Genomic DNA, 18,081 nt, shown 5'->3' with positions numbered 1-18,081 from the left:
AAAATCAAAGTGTCCTTTGTTTTCATAAGCACAGACTGTGCTTCAGGTGTAAAGCTTTCCTGGTCTATAAGATATGAAAGATATATTAAATCCAAATTAGTTTTCAAACCGCCTAGATTCAAATCCTCTTTTCCTATCTTATAAGGGCGTTTATCAAGTGAGTACTCCACAGCTTTGTTTTTATTTACTATCTTTAGCAGCATAGATTTCCCTACTTCCTGCAGCCTTTTCTGTAGTCGTTTTTTGGCTCCCCTCCCCTCCTAAGGTGACTGGTCTATTAAATGCAAACACTAAAAATTACGGCAAACCACGATATTTTCAATGCACATCATACATTTTGTAATCATGTCAGAGCCAAAACTGTTAATGTTTCTTTGTTTTTCGGGGGGGGGGGTCAGCATGTTTTAAAATATAATGTTAGGGGGTCGCCCACTTTTTGTTGTTGATAGGGGTGGGTCAACTGAGATTTACAGCTGACAAAATGGAATCTGCCGACCCCCCCCCCAGGCCAGAGTAACTGAACAATCCCTTAAATTTATTATTTCCAACCGATAGTATTTTCTAGATTGCAGGCAGCATTTACAGTTCATTCAAAGTTCAAAGTTGCGTCGGGATTACGTTGATACAGTACATGTAACAATGTCGGCGTCGGTGATCTCTTACCGGTGTGCAACGTAGCCAAAATAAAAGGCATGAATACAAGACTAATGGGAGGTAATAAATTTGGGGTCGAAAGTATTCAAAAAACAGTTTTTGGCTGTTGCCATGGTAGCTGTGGACCAGGATTGTTTTGCCAATTAGTGACGGTACGACCTGCCTGTCAATTATAAACAAAATTAGCCAAGCCAAAAAAAATCTCAGTCAATTGTTGCCCACACTCAAGCAGATTAGAATGAGCTACGTCCATGCTTTTTAATCATAGAAATGTAGGGTGTGATACATTTGGCGTGAAGGTATTAAAAAATTCAGTTGTTGGCTGTTTCCATGGAAACGGTGGTCAGAATTTGTTTTCAGATTTTACCAATAGTAACTTTGTGCCCACACTCAAGCTGAGCAAAATGAGCTATGTCTGAGGTGTTGTATCCACAATTTGTAGGAGATACATTTCCTGATAACTAGGGTGAAGGTGTGACCTACCTGCTAAGTTTGAGCGAAATCGGCCAAGCCAAACAAATCACAGAAGAATTAATACGTGAAAACACTAGAAATCACACACACACACACACACAGATACACAAAATTAAAGTGATTTTAAGGGCAATCCAAGTGGAGCGAATCGCCAATACCATGTTCATTTGCATATTGACCGTGAAAATACCAAAACATCATTGCATGGGTGATATGCAAATTAGATTTAGTCAAAATAAGTTACTGCTTAGAAGTACCATTACTGTTGTTCAAATTTCATTTCACTCGGCAAATATATTCATGTACCCAAACGTAAAGTATCGTACTTCTAAATATTGTTTATTTCTGCCATGTTTCGAAAAACGCTACTCTTGAACGGACTACTTTATTCGCTCTCAGACCTCATTTGCATATGGGGTGTGGAAGTACCGATTTTGATTTCAGGGACGAATCAAAATAAACTGCAATATATATGTAATAATGTGGAATACTTCCTTTCACTGTGAACATTTTTCCGCTAAAATAAATTCCAGTGAAAATGCCATTTCCCTCATACTCTATTGAGACTTGACACAGCACAGTGAAAATTTGATTCACACCGTATGCTTGAAAACTTTTCATCGAAAATAAATTAAGTGAAATTCTGTGTGATTTCATGAGAGTTGAAAATGAAAAAATTATATGACACCCAACCCTACCACTCCATACACAATGTAACCACACCTCAAAAACATCCTTTCACCAGTGTATTCTATTTGAATTCAGGAGAAATTTAAATAAACAAATTATATGACAACGAACTTAATTATAATTTCAACCTCTAGTTCAGCACTGATTAAATAAACTACCTCGTCTTTATGCCAACTTGAAGTTATTCAATGCCTACACCAGTGACTTCAAAATCTATGTTTCAATTCCAGGAATTTCACTTGCTATTAATTGTATGGGAGTGCCAGTCTTTTATTTTCTATTGTAATGTCAATTTCTTGTGATTACTCGGAAAATGAAGCTGTAACCACAGACCACAGTGCTGCAACTAAATCCTGGTATAAGCACCGGTTAGGCAGTCTTGAACTATGCATGTGAAGCCAGCTGAGAGGTATATCCAATCCTATAGATTTCTCATTGTTTGGTAACTATTTGCTGCAAATGCAACAAAAATCAATATAAAAATATTACCCACACAGCATTCTACAGGTTACTTGTTCTATAATTGAATCTAGTCATGTTTTCGTGTCGATCATAGTAACGCTAGTTAACATGTTTTACCAAAAATGAACATAATTTATCATGAAATTCCATGGATGGTCAATCATCGTCATAGTCATTTATGGTCATGATCAACCATTGTCACTGTCAAATCATAGTATATTCATTGGGTCAAAATAATTCATTGTCAATATATGATCATTCATGGTCAGAAAATGCTATCACGAGGCAATCAAAGCTAAAAAAATATAAAACAGTGATGTTTGTATGAGGGGGAAAATCTTCTAGTCTGAGGGGTTCTCCACACGAGCCAGGGGGGAATCTCGTCTCGTCTCTCTATCGTGTCCCCTTGAGGTGCGGGATCGGGAAAGTCACTTAAACTTTACAGTCAAATAGACGCACACAATGAAATACGGTTCAACTCTCGTCTTAGTCGGTCAGTCGAGTACTCTATAAGACACAGCACCCTGGGGAAAAGTCCCCGCAAGGCTGACCCAAGACTCTGCTAGACTGCGTCAAGACTTGCCCCAAGACTCTCCAGGACTGCGTCTGTTCTGGTGTACTCGCCAAGACCAACTTAAAACAACTTTATTCATTTTCAAAACCTTAACCAATTACAAAGCAGTATAAAGACTCTAAGGCGTGGCCTTCAATCATAAAGCAATCACACTAAGTACTGAACACGTCATATCTTTTGATTAATCGTTCACTACATTAATAATTGCGAATACTAACTGTCAGAATTAGTAGTCCGAATAGCGACGATTATCTCGTAATTAGTCGAGTCGAGTTCCGTCCAGAAAGTTCACATGGCCTAAACGGTGCCAGACATAACACAGCCGTTCGCTAGTAATCAGCTAATTAAGTCGATTAACAGATGCGCGTAAACAATTTCATCATATTTGCTCCACGATAGGGCTATATGAGTTGACCATAATTAGAACATTATAAGGACATTATCAATGTATGATATATTCCGCCTTGCAGCTTATTACAACCCTTATTAAATTTCCTTTAATCTTCCAAAAATACCTCATCTCAAATTTTAATTCAGACAATATTTGAAACATTATGTATCATTCAATAAATAGCTGCATCGTATAATACAAGTGCAATCAATGCCTTTGTCCCACTTGCATGCTTCCTGAATAGACACGCATTTGTAAATCGTTATGAGCACACCCTCTCGTGGCAGTTTGATACAATTGTCGTAATTGTCTTTATTTTTTCATTACATATTACACGGAAGAAGAAAGTGAGATGAAGTGATATGTTTTTGCCATTTTGCCGTTGGTTCTTCAATATGTCAAAACTGATTTGCTCTGTGAGATATGATAGACAACGGAGAAGGTACTTTCTTAAAAAATGTCATTTCGCCAGTGTGTGCACAACGATTGAATTTTGTTTTCAAAAAAAAAAAAAAAAAAAAAAAAAAAACAGATGGCCAGTGACAAAAAAGTCTACATGTTGAATGCTCAAATAATTAATTATACTCAATTTTGACACGCAATATTGTCATTCCTATAAAATAAGTGCACGCTACAAAGACGCTCGAGTTGCATTCTACCTTTAAAAGTCAGTAGCCGTCGCACCGCGCCCGTGCGACATTTGTGTTGATAAACATTGATTTTCCCACAATCCAATGCTTTTTCAAATGAGCACGAGCTTTGCTCTGCGCGCCACTTGCGCTAATTATTGCTGGCGACTTCTTCGATACCTTTGAAACACCAAAAAAATACTTAATTAAAGTTCGATAACCTCCCAGTTTGTACTTGTTAGTGTGCGCAACAGTCAAAATCACCATCTTTGTTTATATGAGACCCATATCTCGCGCATGCGCGACGCGACGACCACCGTCCTAAAAATCTTCTCTATTGTGGTGGCAAACAAGCCTCCATTAACTCTGTTAGTGATATATAGAACACAATGTAAAGTCGTTTCCATGAATGTCTCTCACTTTAGCAAATATTCTTTTTGCAAGACTTTAAAAAATATGACAATTAATTGAATTGAGTAAGACCACGGGGAGTTGAAATAACTTAATATGTATTTTTTTTATTTTCTTCAACTATCAATTCTATTATGTTATCAGCGATCTTTGTCGTGGCTGATGTAGTGTTTAATCGGATTATAACTCTCGATGTAGTGTTTAATCGGATTATAACTCTCGATGTAGTGTTTAATCGGATTATAACTCTCGATGTAGTGTTTAATCGGATTATAACTCTCGATTTTATGCAAATTTTAATCATTTGTTACACATCCGTAACATTTCTCGGAAGCAATTAAATTGGCCACATAACAAGAACAATTTGCATAAAGTCGAAGGTTATAAATCTATATCGCGAATAAACCGAATAAACTGTTGATAACAAGGGGTAGAAAGGAAAAGACAAATATTTAGTTTCCTATTTTTTTACTCCCGTGTACAAAGCACACAATGAGAATTTATGCAGTTTGTGTGTGTGTGTGTGCGTGTCCGTCAGTTCCATCGATATCTCAATTTATAATCACATTTCAATGAAAAATGGTACACTGATTGTTTGTGGCAGTTCGCAAACATTATTAGTTTTACATTAAAATTAATTACATGATTTGCACAATAATTAGCCAGTTTTTCCGCCAATATCTCGAGTACTTATTTTATTTCAATGAATCTCGCACACTGACAATGCAACGATCTTATTAGTGTAGGGTTTATATAAATTAGTGAAGGTGGTCAACATGATACCATCGATGGGTGTTGAACACTAGTACAATGTAGTGTTTTCTGCTGGACGCTCAGTCCGCACTCATATACTCCAAGAAAGGCAGTCCGTCTGCCAACTAGGTGCATGCGGGAGGCACTAGTTTGGTGAACCATCCACTGTCATCTGGTAGTCAGAATATCCTTTATACAATCCCTGCCTTCAGTGTTCATTTTGATGAATGTCTCAGGGCTGGCTGGGTGTTGCACACATGAGAGGGTCGGCAAGGGCTAGTAACGTAAGTTGTAAGCAATTGTTTTTATTTTCGTAATAATGTAATTCAAATTAATAAAGAACGTAAACTCATAGACATGGACAAGTTGTAAAATGTGATCAGCTATCTTATTGGGGCGTAATTTGTACAAAGATCTTATATTTTGTAAGCGTATAAAGCATTTTCCACATTAAATGCCATAATTCGTGCGCAATTTCAATGTTTTATTCTTAAACACAAATTATCAAGCATATTATAAAAATGTAATTAAGAATTTGCTTTATTTGTAAAGTGTAAAAACTTATTTTTGAATGTAAATGGAACTTTCCATTTTATTTCCTGTAAAAACGTAAAATGCATTTTTTATTTTCTGTAACCTGTACAAGCTACCCCCCCCCCTTGCCCCCTTCACATGGATCTTTCGGGGGGAGATGAATATTGATATTGACCTACCTCAACAAGGAAAGGCCCCGTGACGAGGTCAGGACTCCTCGACAATTTGACTGGTGTTAAATAAACAACGTCACCGACATGTACAGAGGCAGGTATGTTCAACAGGGGAACTGAAAGTAGTCCTAACTCGTAGGCCTACTATAATTCACATAATTTCGTGTTTTATATTAAATTAAGAAAGATTGTCAATAAAAATGATGTATTTCTAACATAACAAGGAAATCTAAGAAATCTATAGTACGCTTTCATTGTTTTGAAGTTTTATTCAGAACAAAATATCACTATAATACCTATTTACAGTCAGGATTAGAAGCCGGGATTTATTTAATGCGATTATGCATGAATGACATGGCAATGTACGGGCCTTTCTCAGCAAGTTTACCAGGGTCGCCCTTGGTGAGATTTGTTATTCAGTGCGGGAAAGCGGAACTAAACTAAATATTCAGGTATTACAAGTATTAACCATCATCTCTCGGGTATCGTACACCTGGTGAGTGATACCAATATTTTTAATTCCGGCGCGGGTCAACTGGCTGGCAGTAATAATACCCACTTTCTCTCTCTTTACAGTGACTATATTGACACATTCGATTTTTATCAATCAACTCGAATATTTCCGAATGAAACGCATGTGGTTTTATTTGTTCTAAAATGTCTATTTTTTACTTAAACATTTAAGCTTAATAGCATAGTTTTAGATTTTAAAAATCCTCTTCAGTTATGTTGAGTCATTTTTTTCATTTTCGTCATTGAAGGCGCTATTCCTTTCATGCAGAAAAATTATCTGTTATTTGCGACATACCATATTAGCGAATATGGACATATATCCAATAAATGCTGAGAAAGGATAGAAAAATGCTAATTAACACAAGCAATATGTTTGTGACATTCCTTTGATTCAATGACAATAAAAACAATAAAATCAGTAATTCAATGTCCTGTAAATCATATGTACAGACTAATGCAGTACACATGGGTCGTCACCTGCGCACGCGCGGGAATTGAGTCCTCAGCGATGATGATAACAACACACGCTAAAAACGCAAAGGCTCATTGGTAGACGCTTGTTTGTGACGCATGCGCAGATGACGACTCCCCCCGCTTCAAGCAAATGCATAAATTAGGCCATCAAAAGAAACCATTTTCTCATTTTTAAGTATTTATTTTCATGTGTTTCTTGTTAGATAGGTGTCAAACATTGTAAACAATAAAGGGGGATTTATTCAGATTCGAGAAATTACAAAAAATCAATTTTGGTCAAAATGACAAAAAATTGTGCAGTATTTACATATAATAATCTTCTTTTAAAAGCACTGTTTTACAAAAATGCTTAATGGTTTTATACCAAAACACATAATTCAATAGGTCAATCTCTGGACGCGTGCTACATATTTGCCATTATTAAGTTCTAGTATTTTGACCTGACTAATTAGTAATTAAATTAAGGTAGCAGGATAGTTTTTTTGCATGAAAAATGTAAACACCTATAATCGGAATAAATTTTACAAGAAACCATACAATCTATATATGTTTGGAAAGCTCTTGACTTGTATTTTCCTATTATTAATATTTTGTGAACATTGTGTTTGTTTTAGCGTCACGTGATTCTGAAAATCAGCGGGGCTGATAATTTAACTAACGTAAATAAAATTTTAATTGTCATCTCTACAGTCATTCATGCGATCAAAAACTTTACACTGTTTTGAAGCAAAGAATATGAAGTTTAAATCCGTATTTCTATTTTTTGCATTAAGTTTTTTTTTTTCTTTCCGAAAATCACAAATTTCAAGCACGTTTTTTGGTGCTAAAGTTAGAGTATACTGTTGGTTTGCGCGAGGTTTGTGAAAAAACGCAACAGAATTTTGCAAATATGCAAATACGGATATGAAGCCAACATATCAAAGAGTAAGAAAAGCTAAACGGCGACATCGTAGCGCTATTCAGTGAAACGCCATTTAAAATTAGGTCAACGGTAATTGCCAAAAACCGAACACCGAGAAATCGGCACTTTTATGATTTCAAACTTCAATCAACGTTAACTCCCGTTTCAGCAGCAAAATTTACATGGGTTAATTGTAAATAAAATGCTTTGAAAGTTGTTTTCGAGAAAAATCATGAACCGACATTTATATCTGTGAAAAACTTTGTTTTTTGGCTGTTTTCTTTCACGCTATGGAGTTTTGTGACGGTCTGTGCTGATAACGAACGGTGACGTCATTCATTAAAGCTTGGATTATGCAAAGTGGGCGGTTCTGTTTGCGAGTAACAAACAATACAGAGACTACACTTGGCAGTTGAAGTGTTTGCAAATACAGTGTATTTATTGTTGAGCCGTTGTGTTTGTAAACTTATTAGTTCAAGCATGCCACGAGTTTCGGAGTCTCCTGGAGGCAGCTCGTACATACTGGCGAAAGGGCGGACCCATTACTGGTTGAGGTAACCCCTAATAGCTTGACAGTTTCACCAGAGCGCACCGTCCCTTTCCAATCGCTCGCATTCCAATGGCAGCTTTTTTATTTATTTAGAAAACCGCTCCCTTCTTTCGAGATGACGGGAAGCTAGGCTGGCTCAGTTTCGATCGAATACAACTGCCTAGACCGTGACGCCTGCGCTCCACTATTGAGATATTGCCTACTCGAACGTTTTGAACAGGAGTATCACCCACTATATCGAAGTCTGATTCATCGGACTCCCAGTGTCACGGTAAAACTTTCTTCGCCCACTTCATGGCTAACACTGGTTTCGACGGGGAAATCCGTTCTGTACGCACCCAGCATCGTCTCTTTCACAATCTTTTTTGACAGGAGTGATTATTCTTTTGATGTTTTTCTTCTTTCTTCCTCGCTTTCTTTTTCTTGGAAATTTTCGCGTGCTTACTATCTCGTCCATAATTAGTGAATGACAACTAAACTAAAGAATTACTGATAATAATTGTAAAATGTGACCCAGTGATGTATGCCGGCATGTAGCATTTCCTGTGCTATTAAAAATCAAACCCCGTTTAACCGTCGCAGTAACCTCAGGTCTTATACTTGTAGATGAATCTCTTCAAAATTTAATTGTAACCGGACTCACTGTTATCATCTATAAAAACTACCTAGATCTACCCTTGCCTTGCGCGAAACTCTGGTCCACTATCCGATGTCAAGACGTCGGCCAGAGGGGGGGGGGGGCACGCTACTATTTCGTTGCCGTGCATTTTGTTCGCATGAGTACATTAGATAAAACAACCAAGTATTTATCAGACAGATTTATTACATGTAACATAATTTACGAATTTAGAAAAACCTAAGCATGCAAGTATGGCTACTTGGTGAAAACTCCTCTGAAAAATGGATTATATAAACCAGGTCCAAGCATATTCTTATCATTGATCAACCTTTACATGTAGTTTGTGGCCTGAATTTTCATGCAATGCATAGCCACCACAGATGGCCGTATTTTATTGTTTGCAACCATATTTTGTAAAAGGGAGCCCCCTCCCAATGTAACTGCATTACTTCTGGACTAAGAAAGTAACCCCGTGGTCAGACACCTTTCAATGACAAAGCCAAGAAAAAAATATTACAGAAATTTATTGTAAGTTTTTATTCTGTTAACATATAATTACATTGAAGTAGTACATTCATGTACTTTTTTGATTATTCAAAATTTGTTGTTTCTAAAGCGATTGTTTTGTCTTTGCTGTACTTCCTGTCTAGAAAGGCAGCAGTGCACACATCTTATCAGCTGTGTGTAAACTACAAACAGATATCTTATCAGTTGTTTGTAAATAGCAAATAAAGAAAGTGGCCCAACTTAAAACTATTTACTCTCAGTTCAGTTATGTTTGTAAACCATGCATATTAATGAGATGCACTAGTTGGGTGTACACTGGATAAACAAAAACTTGGCCATTTGTTTGCACACTAGAAAAAAATCAGTTTACTTGTACAAGATATTTTTTTTCAATAAAATAAATACACCCATGTATGTAGCATGCCTTAGGGAGCTATTCGTGTGATTTTCAAAAAAAAATGTGAAAAGTGCCCAAAAAACTATTCTGCTACCTTAATACATTTACGGATCTGAACGTAATGACGTCATAGACCCGAAGTGCAAGTTAAACAACTGGGATGCCATTCGCGGTCGCCTTTTTCTATAAAAAGTAACATGTGTACGAAAGATTTTGTCAAAATGGTACAATTTTAAAAATAGTGTGTTGTTTGGACCGTTCATGCACGCACTGTCTGTGGTATGGTAGCATCTTTCAGAACTCTAATGAGGCTACATTCATTTCATATATGTACCGGGTGCGCTGTGTGGAAGTGCGGTCGACAATAAGATGTTCATTTTAACCGATTTCAATTTTCTGTCATAATTGATTCGTCAGCCGGTCAGAAATTACAAATGTAATACAAAAAAAAAAGATAATGAGTTGTGTTTAACCATGGCAGGTTTCCCATATCTGTTATTGAGTTTTGAACAACACTATCCTAGCTTTTCACTGCTTGTCATATTAAAATCATTTGTTGGACTGTTTATATTGGTCTACAGAGAATGGTAATCCAATAATGCGCTTTCAATGAAATACTTAAATACATAAATACATTTTAATAGATGTAATAGGCCAAATTACTACGACAATAACTGACACTGCTTTCGAATATTTTGGATCTTGATTCAGGAGAATAAATCATAGTGCCCACCCAACACGTATCAAATGAACGCTCCCTCTACCATAGCGTTTTTATTGGACCAGATGAAATGTATTATGAATGTGACCTCAATTGCCATTGTATATTAGTACAGCGCCGCGATGGTGTCGTATAAGGTGACGGTCGTGACCAAAACCAGCGTTCATAGCGCCTACGAATCGTCAATTTATATGCAGTTAATTGGGGAAAGGGATTTGAGTGACGTCACAATTCTTAAGGTAATGTCATAATCTTCGATGATTTATTCTCACTGATATCTGGGATATACAATCTATGTGCTACCTGTATTACGCAGCCACGTCACTATATCACTTTGCTTATTATACGGTGAGATTTGGATGAAGCTATCTGTTATGACGTACAGATAAAAATATGTGTAGTCATTAAATTTTTCCTAATACTGAGATTAATATCGGTATTCAAGGTGATGACTGAAAGTTCAAACAGAGGTTATGAATTGTGTCGATTTTATTTGTATACGTTGCCACAACAACGGGGCTATTTATATAGTAGCTATATTAGTGTGAAATTAGGTCGCCCGTTTACGTGGCATGGCAACGATTGCCATGTATTTATTTACATGCCGTAGTTTTTATATTGCGGTGAGAGTGCGATTATCTATTAATGAGAAGAGTTCGGAAAATGAAACTGCGTGGATGCTCACTGCATTATTTTTACATTGTGTTAGTTAAAACGAATGCATACCAACCGATCTGTATAACATTGTGCACAATACATGGGACACGCCATCTGTTCTTGAATAAGATAATTCATTTGAACTACGATGAGTTCATCTACAGTTTAAGTGCATTGATGTGTTCTGTTCAGACAGTCGACCATCAACTCTCCCATGGAATGGTCATCTCTATAAGTAAACGCCGTATGTACACTAAGGGTTGGGCATTAGACAATCAAGACGAGACGATGGCAGAAAAAAATGCAAATTATTTCTTCCTTAACTTAGTTTTGTGCGTTTTTTTTTTATGATTAATTTGCTGTAAGTATTTTCCTATGATTTAGGCATGCAAAGATGTTTCCATGATTTTTCCGGTGATAGTATTAAATATCGTGGTGTCTTTATTTTGACAGCCTGACGATGGTGTCCCAGTCGACCCCGATAACTACATACTGTTTCAGACTGGACGAACAGATGTGTTCGACATCGAAACCAAGTCTATAGACGACATCAAAGAAGTCAAAATTGGTTAGTTTTCGATGTGTACATTGAAGAGTATAGGGACACATGTTGTTATGATCAACATTGATTTGGGATCAACGTATATAATCATCGAATCATATAATTTAAGTTTATTGTCCGATTGAAGTCAGAGTAAAAATATTTGTCACATATAAGATATAATCTTGGAATTAATAAATAATGGATCATAACATTGACAATAAATTATTGCATTCATCTTTTATACTGCCTGTAATATAACCACAAAAATCGAAAATAATATTTTGTAACGTCCAAAAATACGCGTGTATGTCACGGTGTGTACAACATACCTCTTCTATTTGTTTAGGATTCAACGAGAATGGATTTGTAGAAGGTTGGTCGCCACATTATATCGAAATAGAAAATACTTCCACGTCTAAGAAATCATATTTCCCCCATGACGGAGATTTCAACAAATGGAAAAACGGGACATTGACATTAGCCGCGACAGACGCCGTCCCACCAGCAGCTCAGGTAGGCATATTACCAATGGTCACTTTTATGATTACGTTGATGTGTATTTATTGAGTGTATTATTTAATCACCTACCCAGAAAACAATATATGGAGTATGTCCCTCAAAATGTGTTTTTTTTCCAAATAAAGAACAAACTAAGATTTTGTTTATTAAAGAATGTATTCATTGTACATGTGTGGGTTTTTTTAAATATCGTTCGCTCAGGGTACACTGAACTTTATCATGGGACCAATTATTGGTTGTCGTGCATTGTCCGTGGAAGATCAGTATCAAATATGTGTGTTGCTCGTGACGTCAAAAGACCAGAATGCATTGCCGCCCGTGACGTTCGATTACGCCACCAATGATGCAAGTAAGTACATGTGATAAGGTAAAGTTTCTCATCTCAACTTTGTTTAAAAAATACATTCACGTATTTCATATATTAAGTGAAAAAAGAAAACGTCAACAATTATGAGGAATACTTTGGATATAGGACGTGCCACGCGTTTAAACACACGTTATTTCCTGTTGTGGCTGTTCTCAGAAGAAAATTTAAACATCAAAATGATAAATTTTGAAAGTGCAAGTAGGAACAGGTTCGCGACAATCAGAAAATTATTGTCCATAAAGATGCACAAAAAAAAGCAGAAAAACAAAATAAAAAAACGATACTCTAAGTGATAATCGCTGATAGCACATCTCAAATGACGCACAATTTAAATCTAAAATCATCTCTTTGTACTGTAATAGTATTGTTGTCGCGGCAGTTCCTGAGACCACAGAATTTCAAAAACCCATTCGAATTTGAAAAGTAAACTCCTGAATTTGAGATGACAAAACAATTATTAACAGTGAGCTGTCTTTCACATGAAGATGCGTCATGCACCAAGGTGAATAATTGTCAAAAATTGTCAGGAAAACAAATTCTCATATATACGCCTAGTTGTTGTTAATAAATGTTTCTGATGACCTCCTGATATCTTATGAATTATCATGATAATGATTACAACATTCAAGTAATCGAAACGTGTCTGATATTAGGTGCAATAATCATAAAATTAGCAATTTATTAATTCTTTGAAATTCACAAGCAATTAAACTGACCACTATTGTCAAAATTATCATCAAAATCCAACGTGTACGAAAAGGGTAGACATGGCAACAGCTAAAATGCGAACATACAAACATTAGATGCTCGTTTACAAGAAAGTGTGAAGTTGGATATTTAAAATGTCAATGCAATTACTTTTGGTTTTCTAATTCAGGTAATTCAGTCAATGGACAAAGTGATGACGTCATCACCATTGCCGAGTCAAAAAACAAGAAACTTTGGCGATATGATTGGAGCGTACCGTGGCATACTACAAAGGTAACCAATGTTTTCAACTACGAATGGGATGGTCATCATGGCCGGCATTAGACCACACTGACCCACGTCTACGACTGTGAATACTATTCGGTCACGTGTTAGTGGGTTGAATGAATAATAGCAACGATTTCGAAAGTTAATACCATATATTGTATATTTGTTACCAGGACGGGAAATGTACATACACCATACCGGATGGACGTAGTTTCACATTTTACATTCCATCCCAGAAGTCAAATCCAAGATTCACTTTTGGTTCATGTGCCGCGTTGTCATCTGCGCACAGAATTCAAGACAATCCCAATAGGAATGTCATGTGGCAACACATGCGCAAAGAACACGAGACAGAGCCTTTTCATTTGATGGTGATGGGTGGTGACCAGATCTATGCCGATGGCGTACTTGCTGAGGTAAACGATTGGGTGTAAACATTGTAATGTTGTGATGGTTACGTTTTAGAACTATAAATAGGTAAAGTAAACGGTCAAGGGTCGTAAACAAAGGAAAGTACAGGATATGATTATTGCTGTGATTATTTGTAAAACGTATACAATATATTCCACAGATGACATACCATACTTATATAACCTCTTAAAGTTTCAATGATATCAGTTGTTCGCAACATGATATTTGTATTACTGTAGCATACAATAATATCAAACTAATTATTTAATTACTTACGCAAACATGCACATTGTTACACTAACACAAATTAATATTCATTGTATAATATATTCCAACATATAAGTTGTGAGCAAGTGTATTTGTCGAGCCCTACTGACTCTTTTTTTAAAGTGGTTGCAGGTTTTGCATGTTCTTTTTTTTGCAAATTGTAGTACTTTTTATACATAGTTGTAGTTGTGTTGATTTTAATTATATTAATTTGCCGTTTACATCATGCATTTTCCTACAACAAATAATTATTTGAAGTGTCCAAGTCTGGTAAAATGGTCAAATATGTCGAGAGAAGAAAGAGCTAGTGCCCCACTTACCGAGGAAATGAAGAATGAAATTGATGAGTATTTTTTCAACCTATATTGTACAAGATGGCGAGAACCTGAACCAGCCTGGATGTATGCCCGTGTACCTTCTATTATGATGTGTAGGTATAAATATCTCATTGTAAATAACAAAGTAATGGCGGTCATGGTGTTTCTTTATTAGTGCTCCAGTGAAGACGATATTTGGCTAAACAGTTATCCAAATACACTTTCGATTTGTTCAGAATTGACATAAAACGTCGAATTCGCTAATATGACAGGAAATTATCAGTGTATAAACCAGCCTAGATGTATGCCCATTTACCTTCTATTATCATGTGTGAGTGTACTTCCCAAATCTGTCTAATAGATGTATGTACGCGTGATTCACATAAGATAAGCAGTTAGCACATGTCTCGTCAAAATAAGCTTGCCCAAAGATAGTTCTGATTCGTCTTTCAGGGGACGACCATGAAATCATCGACGGTTATGGTAGTCGTACAATGTGTCCTGTATTTGATGGAATTTACGACGCTGGTAGAAAATATATGTTACTGTTTCAACTACGGTGTCTAAGAGATGCCAAATCGATGGAAGGGTAACGTTTTACGAATAAGTTTTTTTATTTGTGTCATTGGGACAACACTTTTTCATGGATCTTTTGTTGTTGTTTTTTCTGTAAAAAAAGAAGAAACTATTATACAAATCCTCATATTATAGTGGGTTCTTTCCAATCCAATGACCTCTCTTGAACCTGTTTTTTGTACATCAAACATCAACAAAATTGAACCCGAAGGTAACCGAGGTGCATTTTGCAACAGATTATATCCCGTTACAAAAGTATGAATACTGTCGCACCAAACAAAATAGTTCCTAAAACGTCACTGTATTCGTTTGGTTCATATACATTAGATACAAACTGGTGTCAACAACAATATCTTTACAGTGATATGGTCCTTCATTCAAGACACTGTTTCGCCTGGTTAAACCCATGGCCTGGTCACAACAAACGGGATTTGCCAATATCATTCTACGTCCGTTACAGAGATGTGGCATTCCTAGTAAGTATCCAATGTAGTATAACTCAAAGTGGTATGGCACCACGATTATCTTTTTTAGTAAACATGATGGCACGTACTAAACTTCAAACGACGAAATAAAAACACGATGTCACGTGACAATGCTAATTCACGTAACGGGATCACATGACATGAACTTATTATTTTTGATAATCTATCACAAAATGAAGAAAACAAATATCAATGATACGGACAATTAGTGACATCATATAATTTATCGTAACAATCTATCTTCTTTTAGATGCTAGATACACGGTCTGAGCGTACACCCACGCGTGTAATGAGCGACGATTCGTGGACACGAGTCACCAATGTTTTGGAGTCAATGGAAGGTGTTCAACATGTGTATATCGTTTCTAGTTTGCCGCCAGTATTTCCAACCATGGACATTGCTTACACAGCGTTACGAATAATTCCAGGAGTACACGTAAGGACGAGTCTTGTCGAAACATATTGTGTGATCATGGACCTACTGGCACGATCTCCAAAAGTGCGTTTCACCCCCCGAATATAATATGACATATTTTCAACTTCTGGAAACTTTTTTTTTTAATTTTTAAGGAATCGGAAGACGACTTTTTGGATCATTGGAATAGTACTGATAACCGTAAAAAAGAACGAGACAGGTTTTTCAGTATAATGGTTAAATTCTCCGAGAAAATGAAAACCAAGGTGTCAGTGTTGTCTGGTGATGTTCATCTTGCGTGCTGGGGTAAACTACACACAGAGTCAGGGACGGTAATCAACATACCAACGTCGTCAGCTATTGTCAATAAACCACCGCCTAAGGTATATTTTCTTCCAACTTGCGTTATTAGTAATTAACAATTTTGCGTAATTCTTTCTGAGTATTATATATTGTTGAATGAAAACAACCCCCGGATTGCTTGATTATTCTTCAAATTTTAATAAGCACATTTAAATAATTTAGTGATTTCATGTTCTAGTCATAATGATGTCACGATTCATGTAAGTATGTATAGCTGTGTTTTTTAACCTTGACCTCACTCATTATAATATGTTCTTAATCTTTCTATGCAATATTTAAAGATTCCTAGTTCTTGGTGATATACATTAATATTATATTCATTTGCGCATACAAACAAATCAGGAGAGACACTAGTGACATTCAATATCCACAACTGTCACCTGGCACAAAAACGTTATTAAAAAAATATATATGTTAATAGGTAACATTTAAAATTCAGGATTTTCATTTACAAAAAACAATCAGCATTGTTCCTACTGTGATAATATTCCATAATATCAAGTTCTAGATAGATTGTTACTCATGGTTTAAATACACAATTTAAAAGGCGGTGGTCGTTGCACTGCGTTCTGTTCCACGTGGGACTACCCATAGCGACGTATACAACGCTTGTACAATGCACTGTATAGTGTATACGAAATTCGAACACGCGTTGAGATAATCGTGTATTGTATGTCAAGTCATATTGAATACAGATCCTGGACAAGTATGGAAATCGAGTACGAATTAAAAAAAACACAGCGAGGCTATGCTAAAACGGTAAAACTGCTAACTGCTGATTTTTTATTTCAGCTTATGATGCCATATCTATACTTATCGTATAATAATAAGAGTGTTGATATACCTGGTATTGGAAAAGCGGTTATGAGCATGCAACCAGTCGGCAGAGAGAATGCCAAGTGTACATTCCTTGTCACGCAAAACTTTATGACGTTTTCCCCGGCGACAACTAACAAGGTAAATGAAGTAACATCTACTCAACTATTTTTTGATTAATGAGTATTACGTCATTGTCGACCGAGTCAAGATACACAATGTCTGTCCAAATTAGTGAAAACAATGTTAAAAATGCGTTGATATATCTGTACTAATCGTATATACAATATTGACGTAAAAATATAACACATTCAACCGTCATTTGTTGTTTACGTTGTTTCTTGTCAATTTTATTTCAGGGACAATTAGTTTACAACACAAAAGTAATTGGAAAACCGGACGTGTTATTTACGTCACGTGGTCTTGCCCAGCCACATATATTTACCAATTATATTGGACCGTATGCAGTTGAAAAACTTAACACCAACTCTAATTGCTGTAATGTACTTTAGGAGATGTATAGGTGTATGGAACAGTACGGGACAGATGATATAAGGTGTTATAAGAACGTAGTTTGTGATTAACTATGCATATAGTACAATGTACTTACATTTATCACCAACATTTTACTACAGCTGTTAATTTGAAATTATTTTGAGATAGGAATATATCATTTAAGTTCGGATTTATAAATGACCATATTACAGACGGTTTGTTTGTTTATGTTGTATTGATTGTCTCGCATTTTCTTGTACATAGGGTATTGTATTTTTATATATACTAGTACATCATTAAAGCATTGTTTAAACAAATTCGTTGAGTGTCAATCGTAGATACAAGTGAAATATTGTTTCGTATAAAATAGCCTCGATTTTCTGTGTTTGCGATAAGGCCATACTGATTTAATTTTATGGATGACATCCTCTGGAGACCCCAAAACTA

The 18,081-nt window shown here is 36.1% G+C and overlaps 1 protein-coding gene across 1 annotated transcript; it reads left to right on the top strand.

Moving 5' to 3' along the window:
- The first annotated feature begins 10,544 nt into the window (after nucleotides 1-10,544).
- On the top strand, nucleotides 10,545-17,951 carry LOC102805983 (uncharacterized). The gene is made up of 13 exons (XM_006820746.2): nucleotides 10,545-10,666; nucleotides 11,538-11,652; nucleotides 11,975-12,141; nucleotides 12,349-12,496; nucleotides 13,392-13,495; nucleotides 13,663-13,905; nucleotides 14,426-14,597; nucleotides 14,938-15,073; nucleotides 15,422-15,536; nucleotides 15,796-15,981; nucleotides 16,116-16,343; nucleotides 17,116-17,280; nucleotides 17,499-17,951. The coding sequence occupies exons 1-13, from the start codon at nucleotides 10,550-10,552 to the stop codon at nucleotides 17,649-17,651; spliced, it is 2,049 nt and encodes a 682-aa protein (XP_006820809.2). The 5' UTR covers nucleotides 10,545-10,549; the 3' UTR covers nucleotides 17,652-17,951.
- Nucleotides 17,952-18,081: the final 130 nt, after the last annotated feature.

Source organism: Saccoglossus kowalevskii, chromosome 3 (genome assembly GCF_978046115.1).
Source record: "Saccoglossus kowalevskii chromosome 3, keSacKowa6.1, whole genome shotgun sequence".
Lineage (NCBI taxonomy): Eukaryota > Metazoa > Hemichordata > Enteropneusta > Harrimaniidae > Saccoglossus > Saccoglossus kowalevskii.
This window is presented reverse-complemented; position numbering and strand designations above follow the sequence as displayed.